The sequence below is a fragment of the Anas platyrhynchos genome, chromosome 5 (assembly GCF_047663525.1).
Source record: "Anas platyrhynchos isolate ZD024472 breed Pekin duck chromosome 5, IASCAAS_PekinDuck_T2T, whole genome shotgun sequence".
NCBI classification, from domain to species: domain Eukaryota; kingdom Metazoa; phylum Chordata; class Aves; order Anseriformes; family Anatidae; genus Anas; species Anas platyrhynchos.
The window spans coordinates 23,672,976-23,692,574 of NC_092591.1; the positions used below are offsets into that span (position 1 = coordinate 23,672,976).

General features: G+C 43.1%; 1 protein-coding gene across 10 annotated transcripts in view; it reads right to left on the reverse strand.

Annotated features, from left to right (window-relative positions):
- ESRRB (estrogen related receptor beta) overlaps positions 1-19,599 on the reverse strand; it is a 162,022-nt gene that overhangs the window by 119,965 nt on the left and 22,458 nt on the right. For 4 of the 10 annotated variants that reach the window (XM_072038432.1, XM_005013869.6, XM_021268424.4 and 1 more), the window contains one exon: positions 8,857-9,024. In XM_072038432.1, the coding sequence (XP_071894533.1) occupies positions 8,857-8,858 (2 nt within the window). In that variant the 5' untranslated portion in view covers positions 8,859-9,024. Of the gene's footprint in view, positions 1-8,684; positions 8,797-8,856; positions 9,025-9,252; positions 9,392-13,883; positions 14,060-14,808; positions 14,899-15,024; positions 15,155-19,281; positions 19,410-19,599 lie in introns of those variants that run through there. The other 6 variants (XM_038180211.2, XM_072038433.1, XM_038180213.2 and 3 more) reach the window with 6 other exon arrangements.

Consider the following 19,599-nt stretch of genomic DNA (forward strand, 5'->3'; position numbering starts at 1 on the left):
CACTTTTTTTTTTTTCTTTTTTGTATCTTTTAGTTAAGCACACAGTAAGTAAAGCTACCTGCATTCAAAACCAACCACACTCACAGCAATGCATTACCACAAATTCCTGTCTCAGTTACCCTCAACTTTCTTATTGCCACAGACTTCATGACTGACTCTGCTCCCGGTAGTCTCTTGTCTTGAATCAGACTGTAGGGTCTTTAGGACAGAAGTGGTCTCGTAACTAAATGCAGATGTCCCAAGAGAGGGGATTTTGTCATGATATAAACAACAAGGGCAAAATGGAAGCAACAGTCAAAGCTGCCAGCACAACTCGTAGCCATAGACTGAGAGCTAGTTAAACAAAAGTGGAACAGTCACAGCATGGGGTTTATTAAGTAATAGATAATTTTACATTACATAATACACAATGTTGCATACTATATTAAACCCAGTACAGTAAGCCTCAAATGTTCAACTACTGATCAAGTCCCAAAATAAACATAATTATATTCTCTTATCCCCCCAACCAACCAAAAGAAAAAAAAAAAAAAGCTGGCTTTACGCTTTCTAGTTGCTCCCTAAAACCTTCAGTCTAGACACTTCTGTCTTTTAAAAGAAAGCTGCAATTTTTCTCATCAATTCCTTTCACATGGTGGAGATGTAAAGTAAAACATCAAGTACAGCAAAGTTGTTGGCAACATCAAAGGAGATGAACTATAGAAATGATATATAGGGTAATTAAATGGCTCTAAGTTATTTGCGTATCTCTATATATAAGCTGGCCTGACTTAATAAAGAAACGTTTCACAATAGCTTTTTTGGCCCTCCTGGCTTTCTGCAGGATGCTGTAATCCACTCCAAATGGGCCCAAGCTTTCATGGCCTTCTGACCTGGCTGTGGGAAGCTGCAGAGACCTGTCCGAGCCTCCTTGTAACACAGCAACACATCCAGAAATGGAAAGGGTGCAAAGCACGTGAGTACGAAGCAGGGAGAAAAGGAGATACGGAGCACGATGAGCAAGCTGCCCTTTTATTTCTGCAAGTGAAGAGTCCACATTTGTAGTCACCAGCAATGGTCTAGCTAAGGCTGTGAGCCAAGCCCAGTTTGCAAGCTGACTGCAACTGGTGCCTCGGGGGAAATACTGTCAGAGCTTCCCCAGCACTCTGTGCTGCAAGGAGGGTCCCACAGCCCAGAAACAGCCAGGAAAGCGTGTGCCCCCCACCCACGGCCACAGAAGCACCCTACAGACCCTTAAGGCTGCCACTCCACATGCTGTGCCCTTTGGACATCCGATTCATGCATCTACAGGCGTCGGTGTAGCTAAGCAGACAGAAAGCATTGCTCCTTCAGCAGCTCCTGTAGCAAGTCAGTGTTTCTCCTTCTACCACCCTGGGGTCAGAAAGAAATGCCTGACTTCTCAGGGCAGGTTTGAAACTTCAGTGCAAAGCCCGTGGGATGTTTCATCACCCCACCACCAGCCCATGCAGGTGGCTAGAAGTTAGCACGGGGCTCAGGACCAAGAGTTCAACCACGTTAGCCACTATAAGGCAGTAACGCTTGCTGAGCTGCCTCCCTGCACACGCACATCTCCCTGGGAGCAGACAGACGAGTGGTAAACTTGACACATGTCTAGCACGGGTTTTTTCTGGGATGGGTTAGCAACAGAACAGCTCTGCCTTTGCACTATCCTAGGTAAACAGAGGATGTTGCTGGTACAAAGTGCCTCAAAGTGGCAGGAACAGCATTATCACTTCAGTGCTGTTTCCTGAAGGATCAATAAGCCAAGACAATCAATTCTTCTGGCTAGTCCTTATTCCCCAGGAGAAGCCCCGGCTCCCAGCCCCCATCATTTAACCCTTCACAAACACACCAAGCAGCACCAGTAATTGTATCCTCCTTAAACACACACTACATGAGCCCACGTGCCAGAAGAGACCACAGAGCTGGAAGGAACATGGCCAGGTGAGCAGGGGGTTGCAGAGAGGAATGGCCCATTACCTCAGCTAAGCAATAATATCTCTATCTATCGCCCTTCGAGCATGTGTCCTTGCATCCAATTTCTTTGTATGGGATAGATTGTCCCAAAGAAACCATACCTTCAGCTCTCTATCCCCCACTACTTGTCTGTGCAGGGAGTAGAGGGTGCTCCCAGGGCACCAGCTGGCACTCACCGAAGAGGGCTGCATAGGCAGTAGATGGCACGGAGAGTTATTACAGACCCAGGGCTAGAGCCTGCTACGCACAAAAGTGAAGTTTAATCCTATATAGCAGAAAAAGAGCAAGAAGGATAGGGAGAAAGCTCAGGATGAATGGAAAAAAAATGATTATTTGCACCGTGAAAAAGGGAATAAGGGCTACAGGAAGCAAAACACTGGGCCGCACTATGAGTCTGCAGTAACACAAAGCGTTTTGCTGTGATCATGCAACTCTCCAGAGGCCACGGAGAGTGGGCAAGCAGGAACCCCATTTAAGATGGGCAAAACAAATCATCACATCAGTGAAGAGACTCACCTTAGGCTGAACAGAGAGTCTGTGTCAGAGCTAGAATTAAAAAACAACAGTGAAACAAATTGCTTGGTATGAAGGTTGGCCATGAATACATTTAAGCTGTTCACAGAGTTTTCTACCTAAAAAGCAGTAGGGCGTGGGATAGGTTCCCAGAAGGACTATTGAGGGAAGCATTAGAGAGGATCCTGATGCAAGGAACCCCTTCCTAGCTTTTGTTTCACTCACAAAATCCTTGCAGTTTTCCCCCACCCAAAGAAAGCATTAGCCAATGGTTTTAATTTGAGAGCAGCCCTACTGTCAGGGCTACAGATTATGGGTCCAAGAAGCAGGACTGAGAAAAATCATATTCACAGGAGCTCTCCAGCAATCTACATGAGTTCACGTCACCAGCAACGAAAGGTTGAAACACCCTATCCTATGCTGTGGGGACTCAATGCAACAGGGAAGAACTTCCTACCTACGGGGAAGCAGTAGAAAGAGCTGCCAGCGACAGCAGCTGAGAATTTAAATAACCCAGGAGTCCTGGGGGAAAGAGAAAGACCTGAGGATGGAGAGTAAAGCAAAGAAAAAGAAAGCTGTCTGACAGGCCTGGTGGCAGGCATACCCTCTCTTCTCACCCAGAAAGTCACCCTCCAGGCCCTGTGAGCTTTATAGGGATGTCACTGACATGCCTGTGTTTTGGTACGTGGCTCCTGGTCATTTGCTCAGGCCTAGTACAAAGAGGTGATCACGGGAGGCTGGGGAAACGAGAACTTCTGGAGCGCATTTCCTGCTGATCCGGCGAACACAATTATGAAGAGAGAGAGAATCCATTCTGAGAGCAGCGTGAAACTCTTGTGAGCAGGATCATTCGCATCTCACATGGTAGAGGGAAGGGAAAGGGCAGCGACTCCTTAATGAATAAAAATAGCCACTTATGCTTCCCTCTCATACACGTGAGGTTCAGGCTTTGTAGCTTGGCATATGCTTTCCAGTATTCAAATAAGATTTAGTTATGAGTTTTATCCCATTAGAAAGGGTAGTTTCCCCTAAAGAGACAGCCTTTTTTCCTTTTTTTTTTTTCTAGAGACTTCCAAACATCCCAAGGCTTTAAAAATACCATTACTTTCAAGTCAACACGGCAAGTAAACTGTGTTCTACGAGTTTAAACAGTAAAAGTGTTTGCTTCCCTGAAATTCCTACACCACTATACAACCATCTTTTAAATAAACGTGGATAGATGGACAACAACAAGAACAGAGTTTTACGTAGCTCATGGAAGAGCTGAAAATCATTTTTCAGTTCCCCAGTTCTTCATAATCTGTATGTATGCCAGGCAAAGCTGCACTGAAATACAACTACCATCAGAGTAAACAGCAGCCCATTGAAAGGATTCAGCATAGCACTGGAAAGGAAAGGGGAAAAAAAAAAAAAAAAAAAAAAAGGAGAAGGAAGAGCAATTTGTCTAAAAGTTAATCAGGGAAAATCTAAGTATAAACTTAGATTTATACTTAGGCCATGGCTACACCAGAACGGAGCAGGAGAAGAAAAGGCTCAAAACAGAAGAGAAAGTGGGATGGGAAGATGGGGAAGGTAGGAAAACAATGTTATACAGCGCTCAGCTCAGCCACAGAAAGCTCATGTCTCGAAGTGATCTGCTGTGGGTGCCTCTTATTAGAGGGAAAGAACACAATTATTATGTATTTCAAATGCATTTAATAAAGTACACTCTAGCTGGTGGTGCTCTCCTCAGCAGGTCCAGGCACAGAGCACAAAGAGAAACGGGCCTCAGGCATTCACATCAGGTCGCAGTTTTAAATAATTTTTCAACTAGGGCAAGGTGCCAATTCTTACCTCAAGGTGCTGCACCCAGATAGACATGTCAGCAAAAACACGAAGTTCAGTATATAAAGGATGACCACCAATACAGATGGCTCCAGAGACAAACAGGAACTGATTTTTATTTTTTGCCAGAGCTTACCACCTATGAAAAACGAACCCAGACCTTCATCTCAACAAGAGTCACCAGGCCCAAATTAATACCAAGTGTGAAGGACATCTCAATTGACTTTGTTTGGTTTTACTAGGAGTAAATTAACCTTCTTTCTGCTTGCCTTATCCAAACAGGACGACCTTCTTTGGTGGCTTGTACCAAATGTACTTAAACACAAAACAGCAACAAGAAGAACAAAAAACCCACCAAACCCAGCAATGTGGGGTAACTCCTTGTTGCCAGCACAAAAACCTCTTGTTTTCAAGCTATGCACCTGTGTCAGTGATTTGCAGTCAGAATGCCATAGGCAAACCAGCTATTTGGGGTGTATTCAAGGTTGTTCTCTGTAGATCTTAGAGTACTTTTGATGTCAGCCATATATCATTTTACAGGCAGGGAAACTGAGGAATACAGAGACATGAGTTGGCCGTATGGGTCAGAAGACAGCAGGTTTCTATCCTTACTCCTTTTCAGGATCTCTTTACGGAAGAGGGGCGTGACCATGGCACAGCCTTAATTTTGTGCAGTCTGATAGAAGTTCTAAGTCCAAGCTCAGAGCAAAAAAGCCTACTGCTAGCTAGTTGACAACACCCCACTTAGCAACACAGGTCCTCTGCTTGCTGCAGGCAGGACAGCTCTTTCTCAGCAGCAGAAGGGTCTACCCAAGCATTTATGATGAACTCATCACAAAAGCAATCAGGCATTAATTTGGTCAATCATTCCTATGATAGTGAACCCAGTTCTCCAACTAAACTACTTGACCACAAGACTCCAGCTAACCTGGAGGACAGAAAAAAAAAGCCAGACACATTAGTCTATTGAATAGAAGTGGAACAATTTAGATATTAATTTACCCATACTTTTTTTTTTTTTTTTAAGAAAAGGTTAGCCAAGAGTTAAATAGAACGAAAAATACAATACATTAAAAATGTATTATTAGTGCCTGGATTTAAAAGGAAGCCCACCCTCCAGTCCTTCCCATTTAGGAGAGCATTTATTTGGAGTTTCTACTGGGCTACAGCATGCACTGCATGTGTCCTGCTTTGCTAAAGGAGAGCCTTTCTGAAGCATCACTTGACTTTGTTTTAAATATCTCACTACAGTTTCCATTTTAGCTCTGTGAGATGATTATTTTTTTCTCACCAAACTGAAGTTATACAGCAGTTGAAAATGCTGATGGCTTAACTGGTTTCTTTCCCCCCCGCCCCCCACCTCCACAGCAGCCCTGAGGGGTTTTAACTCTTTCTGCAGCACTGAAATCCTGCTTTTGGAGTTCAATGTTTAACTCGCGCTGGGAGACTCATAAATATTCGGAGTCACTCTCTCCCTCTCTGTTTGATTAGGAAATGAGCCTTTAACTCAATGTAATCCCCAAGCCATTAACAAAAAAGCCCTCAACAGCTCCACTATTAGAATTTCACTCCTAACCCACAGAGGATTGAATTAGATTAACATAACTACCCGCAATCTGAGTTTATTTTCTGTGCCAGATAGAAATGTGTCTTCAGGAAAGGAAAAGAAGAGAGCGGGAGAGCAAGCATAGCATAATGAAATGTAAAAATAGAGAGATGAGAAATAGATGGACAGATGTACAGGTGAAACGATAAAAGAGGTGAGAGACAGCAAAAGCAAGAGATAGCTACACAATCTTTAATAACTGGCTGCTGGCTTTGGGGGTTTTATTCAGAAGGCCCCCAAAAAACATAGAATTGTTTCAAGAAGAGTATTTTTTCTTGATGTTTACTCCATATTCTCAGTGACTTACAGCGAGACACCTGAGCATGCTGTACTCCAGACACCTGTGCAGAAGATTTGGCACAGGTTATATTTATAATTCTCAGGAGGTGTCATACTCTGCAATGGAAGGAGGGGCATGAGAAAGAAATCTGCATGTCAATCACTACTTTGCCATCAAGGAAACAAACAAACTAGGATGAATAATAAAAAAGATTTTTCATTCCTTACATACATATATAATTAATTAAAATAAATTAAATCATGCAACAGCTCTGCGATAACTACACTAAGTCAGTCACTTTGGAGGTTCATAGGTGCTTAGTCCACATAAAATGAATCATTAGTGAGACAGAAACTAAATAACAAAGACTTCCTTACACATAATGCATCAAAGTCTTTCTATAACCACAGATAACTCCTTCCCTCCCCTCAAATAAAAGGGGACCCTTAAGCCTTTGATTGGTACACCACAGGGCAGTAGATGCTTAGCGATGTTTTCCAAATGCAATAATAAAACGATACAGCAGGTTGAACAGGGGAAAAGACACATGTGGTTAACAGCAAAGGATAAAGTCCAGCAGCTATGTGGACACAACTACTGAATAGTCCAAAAAATTCTTAAGACTAAACCTTTTCCAGCTTTATACTCAGAGGACTTCTTTGGGAATGCCTGCTAAAATGTATCATAAAGGAATTTTTGCAGTAATTCCTGAGCGTAGTCATGCTGAAATTTCTCTATTTGTAAGAAGGAAAAGGAGTCAATTTTTATTTTTCGAGTGATAAGACACCACTTGGCTTTCAATTTTTAGAAGGACCTCAGACCAGCTATTTGATAGATTCTTTGTTAGTTACAGAGTCAGCAATTTTATTTTTTAATGTCTTTCAGAAAAAAATCTGCTCTCCTTTTATTACACAATAACATTGCATTGTCACAGAGAGGCAATAAAGGTAATCTCGTGCCAAAACAAACAGAAAGGGGGCTTAAATAATTTAAATATATTCATTTTTAAGTAAAGCAAAAAGCCTTAATAATCAAAAGGAAGCTTTCTATGATGAGAATGGTCAGGCTGACAGTTTTGTTTTATTTGGGGGGAGGGGAGCTTCAGAGCATGCAGCATATTCACTGGAATCATTTGGAGCATTATTTGTGTATGAAAATTCACCGTGTTTATCAGTATCGTCCTAAAAGCCTGCCTTAAATCTAGAATTTTAACTGAAAGAAGAAATAGTTATATCCATGATTAAAAACTTAAAGATAATTGTAGTCAGTATTTTTGTTCCTTGAACTTAAGTTAAAAACTCTGAGAATTATAAAATATACATCAAATAAAATAAATAACTGCCTCTTTGTCACATTTCTACTGCCAGTCCAAGCAATTCAGCAATCATCTGTTCCCAGCACTTGATATTTTAATTGTGAAACAGCTCTGGTTTAATTGTTCTATTCTTATTAGACACTTGTTCCATCCAAATTATGTTTAAGTTAAGCTTTGTTTTCCTTCTTGTTGCTTTCAAAGATTACAATGATGGGAAAAAAAGTTTTTATAACATTTATTCCATGTGCAATTTATACTAAATTAAAAATTACAAATTATAATTCTTGCATTTTGGGGGGCAGATATTATAAACACAAGAAATCAAGGAATATTTTCCATGCTTAAAAATAAATTAAAACTAAGTCCTGTAAAAGATGTAACCCAAACCTCTGAGGCCAAAATAAAAACCTCTTTGACTTCCAGTATTTTGTCAAAAAATATGATAAAAGCTATTAATAAAAAAAAAGTTTGTAAGTAATTATTAGGTCTTGCTTCTCTTCATTCTCCTGCTAAAAATAAATACTCAAAAAGTGTATCATTGTTCAAATCATTTTGCATTTTGGCTGCTTTAAAGCAAACAACTCGCTGGCAATCAGAGGCAGAGTGAGTTCCTTCTTGGATTGCCACTGTGCCGACTTTGCAAAGACTTGCACCCCTCTTTTGTCATTGAAGAGACTTCGGTTGCTTTGGGACTTTTAAAACTGGAGAGACATCAACTGCTCAATGACAAAGGCATTCAGTAAAAGCAAAATTTCATTTTCATCTTTCTGCTAAGAGGAGACTTGATATGCTTTTTTTTTTTTTTTTTTTTGGGGGGGGGGGGTGGTAAGTAGAGGAAAGGGTGTCACTTGGTTCTTTTAAGACAGGACTGCTGAAGTTTCCAGGTTTGCCTTTACCAGCACGGGATAAATAGCACCTGTCCTTGGTAAGCCCTTAAGCAGAGTTACGTTATACATTGACCTTTTTGGAATGCCAGCAAACCTGACCGTTTCTATTCCCAAAACGCAGCCGTTCCACTCAAACTTTCACTTGCTTATTTCCAGAGGAAAAAGGAACTCTCATACAGTGCAACCGTCTGATTTCTATAAAGTTCTGAAACCAACTCCTATCCTTGTGGGTCACACTGACCTTCCTTTGACAGGGTGAATATAAAAAAAAATCTACGTTACCTTTAACCACATTATGATGCTACCATAATTTTTAGTCCAGATAAAAGGAATGGTGCAGAGAAATACTTGGATCAAAAAAACACCACCAAAAACAAAACCCAAACCACAAAAAAAAAAAAACAAACAACAAACAACCCCATAAATGCAATAAAGGTAGAAGTTCAGTACTTACATGCTGCAGGCTGAGAGATGAACCTCGAGGCTGGAGTAGAATTTCCCTTGCCCTCAGGTGTTTCTAATTGCTGATTAAATATCTTTTGGTTCCGCCTGCACCAGCCGACAGTCCCCTCTGCGTCTCTGCCTCTCTTTGTGACTAGGACACAGTACTCCGAGTCCCAACCTATAAATAGATCCCAGCTCTGTGATTGATATAACAGGCAGCTGACAAAAAAAAAAAAAAAAAAAAAAAAAAAAAAAAAAAAAAAGGAAAGAAAAAAAAAAGAGAGAAGAAATAACCAGGTCTTAAGCAAAGCAACAGAAGCTGGGCTTTTAACTCTGTGCTGTGCCCAGGGAGGAGTCCCCCACAGTCACCCGTGGGCATCAGAAAGAGAAAGTGCAAGGCAATTACTTTCCCAGCAGCATTACAGCAACTTGAGGCATGTAAAGCGAGTGAACAAAATTCAATGCACAAAGAAGGAGAGGGAAAGCACGACTGGCGGACTGCATCCAACTCTTCTGCGACTTAACAGAAATAAATGTTATTTTAAAAACAAGTTAGGGATTCTGACAAAATGAAAGAAAAGTTCAAAGTTGAGTTCTGGGGGTTGGTCCTGGCGTGTTTGTATTTCTGCTGCAGAATAAACTGGGACTAGTGGGTAGGTCAGCAATTTAACAGTTTGGCAGTTTACTTAGCGTCTCAGCCCACAAACACTATTTGATGAGGCTGCTCCTGAAAACAGAACCGAGGGTATTGACAATGCATTGCCTACTAGCTCAGCAGAAATCACTGAGCTCTCACGGACCGAACCATCACTTCTGATCATATCCCTGACTGCCAGGAGAAATCTCCTAACAAGTTACAGGGATCAGCACAGCTCTTTTGCAGAGGCTGGGCTGGGAGTCTACGGTCGGGGCAATGACCTGAGATAAAGCATCAGGAATGCTTTTACCCTGGTCCCCATTAATGGATTGGAGTAATGGCCCTGGACTTTCTCTATCTAACTTCTACAGGTTCTCCTCTTGGACCCACAATCAGGCAAGGCCAAAAGCTGCTCCAGGAGGCAGCCGGTCCTCCACGCTCCTGGATGATCACAGCTCCCAACAGAACCTTACTGGTTAAGCAGTTTCCGAGCAAATGGACTCAAAGGCAAGGCAGCTCCAGATGAATGCCAGGAGAAAGGTAGGAAAGTAGAGGGAGAGCAGTCGGCTGAGAGTGAAAGCTGTTTTGCCTCTACACTGCTACCTTTGGCAGTACCAGCTACAAACATCCCTAGCACCACACTCAGCTCTGCAGGCAGAAGTACTAGTGCAGACAGAGCAGCAGATCCACCAGCCTTCTTTTCAACATACTGCTAGGCTTGCTTGTGCTGAGATGCTACAGAAATGCTGAACTCATAAAGAGCAGGATAAAATCCTCAGGCACTAAGCCCATGCTGAACCCCATGGTTCTTTGGCTCGGTGGCTCAGTACCTGAGCTATTTAAGCTAGTTTAGGCATGTCTACGTTGCACTGCAGCTGCTGCTCTTGCTGGAGTAAAGTGAGTTAGTTCAATAGGGGCAGCTATCCCAGCCATCCTGAAGTCAGTCAAGGACCCACCACATCATAGCCACGGTCTCAGATCAATGCGGCTATTGATTATTTGGGGAGATAAAAGTCAGTTTTTCATTTTGGGCCAAATACAGCTGCATGAATGATTTGCCTCTTGCCAGTATGCTTTGTGTCTAAGCTAGTAGGATTTAACCAAAATATTAATAAATAAATAAATAAATAACAAAACACCTTTCTCACAGGATGAGGACCTGATGAAGTGCTGTGGAAAGACTCACAACTTCTAGACATTTTCCTCAGTGGAGGTTCTGCACTGCAAAGTTTCACATGCCACTTTACCACTGCTTCACATCCCCCAGTTTAAAAAAAAACAGAGATAACAATTCTTAACAATGCACTTTAAAGCACGTGTCTACAGATGAAGACGTACAAATGAAGAAGGGGTAAAAAAAAAAACACAACTCTCTGATAGGCTGAACTCTAGTGTGGAAACACACCCTCCATTCCCTGCCAGATTCTGGTCCTTCACCTTCACCTAGTTGAATGATCCACCTCAGATAAAAATTTACCTGACCAAACAAAGAATTTTTTTTGCATTTCAGACCTCTCATTTGGTGTAGTACATAATACAAGGTGTTTTGGGCTTTAACATTCAGAGCTGTACAACATTTTATACCTCCCACTGCTATCAGAAGGAATTTTAGAAGCTCAGTACACAGAATAATCAGGCTGAGGCACAGCATATCAAGGTCCTAAAACAGGGGCACCTAAATCCAGCAGTCACTTTTGAAAAAACTCAGCTTTAATAACAGCATATTCAAATGCAGACCCTGAATATCTTACCATTTTCAAGCTGTTGTTTGCCATTCTATATTGTTGACATGTAAAGATCTCCAAATACTACACTGTCAAGCCTTGTTTTGTGTAGAACGGTACTATCCCTGCCCCATCACACTGCCATGGGCCAAACATGAACCCCATGTCTAAGCTTTGGGCACTTCTCAATCAGGTTGCCAAGAAGCTCTATTCAGTCATCAGGTCCAGGTGCAGTGCTTATCATTGGCACCCCCTATCCAGAGCTGAGCAAAATCAGACACACATTAGTCCCCCATCCGCCCACTTTCCATCTGGAGGACAAAGGGATGATGAGGACCTGCCAGCATGCAGCTGTTAGCTAGTATGGATGAACCTCGAATGGAAGCAGCATTCCTCCACCCTCCCTCTTTGCCTTTAGGCAGCAGCAGATGTGACCTTAACTGCTCCTGACTGGGGTACCCAGCAGTTCAGAGACCTCCCTTAGGTAAAACCTCAAACCCAAGTCCCCTGCCCCCACGGCCATCACCTCCTGTGTACAAACACCTCTTAATTCCAGGCACTACAGACTCAGGGTGAGGCAGGGAATGCATCCAACAGTAGAGGCCACAAGACTGAATGCCTGCTTCAAAACACTGTAAAAAGGAAGACAGAAGATTTCAAAAGAACCCTCAGATACTTTAAAAAACAACCACCAAAAAAAAAAAAAAAAGATTAACATCAGGTGCTTGTAGACTCTATAAAGGCTCAACTCTTTCCTTGAGGCACCCCAGGAAAGTAGAAGACATTGTAAAGTGCAAGTACAGCTTTACAGTCTTTTCTGCTTGTTTTTTTTGGGGGAGGTATTTTTTAAAACATTTTGTGCCAGGGCTAGTTTCATCATATGCCTGTATTTCAGTATCAGATTTTGGCAGACGTAAAATTTCAGAACTAATTTTTCTTCAAACACAAGGAGTTTAAGGCTTGCTGCAAATCTGGGCAGAGTTTGCTTGGATACATACATGCCATTATAGAATAATGCAAAATATACTTTCCTCCAGATGATAAAAATAAATACAATTCAGTTACCCTTACTAGACGAAGACACAGCAAAAACAGTTCAAGCTTGAAAATACTGGGCCAATCAATGGCATCCAATGGAATGCAATGGAATTTTCACCCACACATTAAACCACGCAGATAATCTTTGTCCCTTCTGCCATGAGCCTTAGGATGCTTCTGTGCACATCTGATTTATGTGATGTAAGTGTGGAGCTCAGAATTACTGCTGCTTTTATATCAGGGAATGCAGGTATGAATAAAAGTTTTAAAAGAAACTAAAAGTCAGCTCTGCAATTTCAAAGTCTAGCCACAAACTAAGAAGAACAATCATAAAGCACAATAAAGTTTCACCAGCAGAGTCATGCTACCCTGAAAGTCTTGCAAGCCCAAAATTCCAGGACAGTGCTGTTAGAACCCTGCTGGATTTAGCAAGGTCTGAATTTCACAGATTTCAAACAGGGGCTACTTCCAAGACCAAGAAAGATACTAGAAAAGGATAACTTTTCACATATAGGAAGTGAATGTAAAAAAAAAAAAAAAGCAAAAAAACACACAACTCTTTCAGGACTGTGAAAACAAAAACATAAGGCATAAACGACATGCAAAAGGAAAAGTTTGAGTAGTAACATTCCCAGATGCTTGGCACACATAGTATTACTCGTAGATTTGACTTAACAGGTAGTTAAATATACTATGCATTTTGACACAAAACAAGTACTCTGAAAAACAAGATGCTCAAAAGGAAACAACTGATATCACTGTGAGCCATCCTTATTTGATTTTAATGCTGCAAACTTCTTATTACATCAATACCCTTTGTGCAACCAGTATCCTGAGCAGGATACTTTTGGACACTGGAGGAAGTCACACTGCTTGGTTAACATATTTGTAAACTTTGCTCCTACGTATTTTATTAATTTTCAGGTATGTGAAAATGACCAAGATTTTCACACAAGTTCCCTACCAGATTTAGCCATTCCAGCTGAAGATGTTACCACCTTCTGCTGCCTGCCAGCTGGAGATTAGGGTTCCAGAAGCTCTGCAGCATAAGGGAACCTTTGAGAGTTTTCTAAACTTCAGGCAAAGGACATCAAGTTAGGGCTCCAGAACTTTCCTGGATTAGGAAGCACACAAATCTGTTCTTTCATTTCCAAAGCTGCAGGCAGAAAAAAAGTCTTCACCTGGCATCTGTGGCAGTTTAGAAGAGGTTATAACCATTGGCTTTAACAAGAACTACAGCAAGTCCAGAAAAACTCTACCTTGTTTTTGTGAGTTCACCAGTAATAACAAAAAATGAATAAAAAATGGCTTGGCCTGAGCAGCAGACACGTATCAAAGTACGCCCAGAGAATACCCAGAGTGAGCACTCTGTTCTACACATACACACAGAAATAAAACCTGGAAAGATTTAACTAAAGTCTGAAAGCACCAGGGCAACCACATGCCAGATTACATTTAAACACGCAACTTTAGTCAATCTGCCGCACACAGTGTGATAATAGAGCCCCGTCTACCCTTACCTCACTTAGATCCCTCCTAAACTTCCGCTGCTACTGCAGACCTGTGCCTAAAAGAGCTTCTGTGTTTACACCCAGCAAAATACAACGAAACAGAAGACTCTCTTGGACGTGCTCCTACCTAAATTGGTGTAACCACGATATACTCTCTCTGGAAACCACCATCTTCTTCTTCCAATCGCACGCTGCAACGCATTTCACCGACATTGGGCTGTCAATTCCATCACTTGGGGCAGGCGCCTTTCTCGCTTTCAACTTGTTGTGGATGCTTTGCAGAAAAGCTCATTGCTGTTGCTGTACCACTTGTTTAGGACCTTGTTTAGCACCAGCAAGTCCACACCTGTGCTGGCAGGGCATTAGCTGTGCACTCAGACAAATCTCAAAGCAGCGCGGCAGCCTAGCAAGGTCGGCTTCAGGCAAGAGATAGTGTTTCATGTTCTCAGTGACCTTGGCAATGGTGGGGAGGGAGAGGAAGCAGGGTAGATTTTTGAAAATAACTATTGTAATAAAGCTCATAGCAATTCTGATAACAGGAGAAGCAGGACAAAGTGAGATTTAAACTAGTTCTGGTGCCAGATCAAATAGGAGGGATTGGGACTGCCAGAAACAGGTTCCCCCTGGGTTTTTGTTTTTGTTTTGTTTTTAATTCAGATTCCTTCAGAGAACTTCTACAAAACCCAAACAACTACATTATAACCACAGACAGGCCTAACCATAATGTCTGGCTCCAGATCTAAACTCCTTACAGCCAGACTGTTAGTTCAGCTCCCCAGAAAAATCATCACCATTTTCCAAAGGCATGCATGAGGGTGGGAGGTTATTACTGCTCCCTCTTCCCCTCCCCAAGGAGAGGCCACATATTCTTTGATTGTGTGTCTTACTCAATAAAAAAAAAGATATGAAAAAAATAAATGAAAATAAAAATTTAACAGATTAAGTTCCTCAAAGAAAGGGGATGTTCCTGGTTGCAGATATCCAAATGAGGAAAAAGCCTTTACAGAAGCCCTTCGGGCACACACTGAGTGGCTTCAGGGCTGCCCACTCACCTCCGTCCACGCAGAGGACATGCCTGGTGATTGGCACAATCCAGGTGAGTCTACAGAGGAAAACAAGTGCCAGAACAAGCTTCTCAGCCTCTAAACCAAGAAAATAAAGGGAAATTCTGAAGTGGGTCCCTCATGAGCCCCCTCTGAAGCAACACCACCAACCTCCCAACCTGCCTGATCTCTGAGTCAGGTAAATTGTGTCTGAAAGACCCTTACCCCTGTCCAGAGCTGGTCTCAGAGAGAAGACACAGCTCTCACCGTCCTCAAAATGCCATCAAACAAGTGTCTTTCAGCACATCTGCATTGTGTGTCCATGTCCAGGCTCTGGCTGTGGTGATCTGCAGGGGGAGCTTCTGTGAGGAGAGGCTGGGGCTGCCTGCTGCTGGACACAGGTGGCCCCAATGCACAGCACAGCTGAGCCCCTCAGCCAAGCTGGTGGCACTTCAGGGAAACCGTGGTTAAGAAAGGGCAGAAAATGCAGCACTGGCAGTGAGGAGTGAGAAAAAACCTTGTGCCACTCAGGGGTGGAGGAGGGAAAACAGGAAGGAAAGAAGGGAGTGAAGTTTTGCCTGGAAAGAAGAGGAAGGTGGGGGAAAGTGCTTTAGTTTTTGCCTTTGTTTCTCACCATCCTACTCTATTTTAATCAAAAATAAATTAAAATATTTTACCCTAAGTTGAGTCTGTCTTCCCCATGACAGTAATTGGTAAGTGATATCCCCATCCGTACTTGACCCACAAACTTTTTCATTTTCTCCCTTGTCCTGCTGAGGTAGGGGAGTAAGAGAGCGGCTGGGTGAGGCTTTGGCAGCTAGGAGTAGACAGGACACCAAGAATAATCCAGAATCGTGACGGAAACTGTTTCGTTCCTGCAGGAGAGGCTACTCTCCCACACAGATCTATACCAAAACCCTACCTCCAACTCCTGACTGACGAGGGAATTAAGCCACCAGATTTGGGAGCACTTCAGGGCACACGTGACTTCCACAGACACTGCAATCTGTCTGCAGAGGCCTGCCTCAATTCCCTCGCTGGCAGTGAAGTTCTGCCACCATAAACACTCCCTCACAGCGGGTAAATCAAACACGAAATAGCAGACTAAACACAACTCTCACAGCAGCCTCTCCAGCTCATGGCTGGACCACTCACTCCCCTGGAGGAACTGGGATCCATATCTTCAGCTAATGCCTCTCACCTCTGTGCCGTCTAAAGTAACTTCTGAGCCCACTCTCTGGCTGCCAGGACTTTGGCAGAGAGTTGTAAACCCTTGTGGCTGTTCGCAACATGTACAGACCCAAGTAAAATCCCTTCTCCCATATCTCTCTAGGCTAACCAAAAGAAGTTACGCTGAATTTAGGCTTCATCGTAGTAATACGCGAGGTGGGTTTTACCTCTTCACTGCAATTTTGCTGCTGTCTCCTCTGCTTCCTCAACTCGCCCCTCGAAGTCCTTCTTAATCCAAGGGCTGCCAGTCACATCTGAAAGTTCTCCCCATCCAGACCCATAAGGCATGGGAGTCCTCACCACCCTGCGGTCTGTAGCACCTCAAAACTCAGCATTTCCTCTCCAAGAGGACAGAGAGAGGAAAGGAAAGAAGGGCGGGACCCTTTTATTTAAATGTAGTTATCCATATCTGCAATGAAAAAGGTTTTTGCAGAAGGATTTGGTGATCCCCTCTTCTCCTTGGGCAGACAGAAATTCATCTCACCAGCTCAGAGCTATCCCACATGAAGAAGCAAAGCTAGAGCACACACATAGTGGAACAAGCTGCAGGGACCATCAACACCCCTGCCAAGCATTACTGCTCATTTCAGTCACTGAGGATTTGGTGCATCAGTCACTTGATGCTTTGCACCAAGAGGACCTAAAAGATGAGCCACAGATGTGGTCCCAGCAGAGAGGCAGCAGTGCTAGGGAGTACCAAGATAACACGGCTGTTGCTCAGGCAAGTATACCACGGCTACCCTTCTCAGCCAGCTTGAGCCACACGCTGCAATTTAACACCCCCCACAGCCTGAGAAGGACCCCCAAACCCAACAGTTTCCCTGCCAACCATCCAGAGCCCCTCTCACCCAGACTTGTGGCACCACATGCCACAGACAACATCCCCCTTGCAACGCATCTGAGGCCCCCATGGGATAGCACCCCGTGCCTGCATCCATGCCCCTGGGCCTTGTTAGTATCCCACCAATCTTCCACCCTGCTTCCAGCCCGCTCCACAGACAGCAGCCCCCCAGGGGACAGGCCTCTTCTGGACACAGAGGTGCCATGAAGTTCACTACAAACAGCTTTCACATTCTTACTCTGCAGTGGATTTACCCAAAGCCCTTGGAAACGGCTGGTTGAGGAAGGTTCCTGTCAAGTCCACGTTTCAGAAAAGACATTTCTTCGCTCGGTCACTTGCTGCCGCTTTAGTCCATGCTCCTACCGCACTGGGACCTAGCCTCGCCTGGAATAACCAGTCCCTTCCATCACTTCTGCCTAGGGCCCTGCAGCCACCAGGAGGAGAGGCCCAGCTCCTTGCCCATCCCCTCCCTTGAAGAAGGTGTCATGGGCATGGCCTCAGCACGCGCCTGCGCCAGGCCATGGTTCCCAATGGCGCACAGAGAGGAAGACCCAAAGCACTCGCATGTAGCTTCTTCCCTGACAGAACACACACCAGGCAATCCTGCGCTCACAAGATTGAAAATATTCCACAAACTCACTACCCTTCTGTTTCACATCTGTGCAATAGTAAGTTCTGTGCAAAAAAGTGATAGATTCAGCCCTCTGCACCTTTGTGAGGCAGGGCAGCGGCTTCTGAGCACTTTGCAAACAGGTAACAAAAACTTCAGCAGAAGCAGACCCTTTTTTATGTCCTGTAGCAGGTAAGGGTATGATAACAAAATGGAACTCTAAAGGGCTACTTCATCACGCTCTGATCAGGTTTGGATTTTGGCAGAAAGCACCATTCATAGGGACCTTACATCCAGATGAGAATCAGGCTAGACTAATTCAAATGGAGATCACCATGAAACAGTATCCAGGCTGAGTTATCTCCGCGTGGTGCTCTCCTGAGCCCTGTAAATACACATTAAGTTAGCATAGACAAGACTCTTGCTCTGGAATAAATCATGTGCCTTGACGTAAGCCCCTGGGATCCACTCACATGGTGAAGCCCCATGGAAACCTCCTGCTCTTTGGGAAGCCTGTTCTCCAGAGTTGTTGTGCTATGTATGCATTATTCTTCTGGAGAAATATTTTTTTGCCACATTATCAGATGACACGATTCACAATTTTAAACCTGTAGAAATGGGATGTCAGAAAATGTATAGTCAGTGGAATTTTTTTCATGTCTCCTTCTTAAGTACCCCAAGAAAACAGCTTATGTTTGGAGAAAGAAAAAAAAAAAAAGTTTATTCTGTTCTACACTTTCTCAGTGAAGCACACAAGTAAATGGTTTCCTAAAGCTCTGTCAACATTTTATGAACAGGAAATTTAACAAAAATGTGAGTTTGGGAGGAAATGTTTGGAAGTCTTCTATGTTAGACCTCTTGTTCTGACTAGTAATCGGGAGAAATTGTTACTCACTCTGGAAAACTTTAATCAAAGAGTAAGACTTGACACCAAAAGCCACAGTTATTGAGAAGCAGGCCCCTGCCCTGAACTGCTCATTGATTCCCTTCTTCAGAGCTGATTTCTTGAGCCAGGTTCTGCATCACTACAAACTCTTATTTCACCTTCTTCTTCAGAACATGCAGAGAAGCTGCTTCTGCATTATTATATCGTGCTTGCAAAATGTTACCCGTTCCCCTTGCAAACACTGAGACATGAAGACAGACAGCCCCAGTAGTCCGTGTAGTAACAAGATTGCAGACAAAACCCATTCAAACATTACTTTTATTTAGTGGTACAGAGCAAGAAAAAAGTAAGGAAATTCCCTAACAAAAATGTCGTTAAGACTGTGACATGACAGAGATGGCTACGGAATTACTCTTCATCTCTAAGTATTCGTTTATGTTTCCAGATGCCTTGTAAATGATAATTTTCACCACAACTAATTACAGACACACAGTAGTGACTCCCCAGCCAGACTTGTATCCCTTTTATGTTATTATTATTATTACAAGCAGCATTCAGAACCTCAGTGAGGTCCTGGACCCTTTGACACTAAGCACCATGCATATGTATATATGCAAATACGGTCTTTATTGCAAATACTTTGTAATTTGAGGCCTGGTCTGCATCATTTCTGTATAAACATAACTATCCCACTTCACAGGAGTGATTCTATAAGAATATTGCACAGAGCAAAGTTATGTAACTATAACCAGATCCATGTTATTCCAGCTTACATCTCCAAAGAAGCTATCTATGCTGAAAGAAGACAAATCCAATGAAAACCAGGTCATCCACAAGCTAGAGGACAGAAGATAAGAGTCAATATAGACATCAGCAGTTTCCCATCTGTGTTTTTACAACTGCACCCCAACTTACCTCGTGAAAGAATCTTCTACTGGAAATTTTGGGTGTGCATTGCCTTCTCAGGGATGTGAAACAAAGGTGCCTTGTTTCTCTTGTGTTTGACTGTCTTTTTAACTATTATTCTGAGGCTGCAATGTTATTCACCTCTTACTAAATTCCAGGGAATCCACATGCATTAGCAGTATTATGAATGTTCAGAATTAGGGAAGCTCATGCCTTTCTAGTTACTAGAGAATCTCTGTGGGTGTGTGGGTGGCTGTGTGTGTGTGAGAGAGAGAGAGAGACTGACCAACCAGTAAATCCTCTCACGCACACGCAGTAAGATGTGAG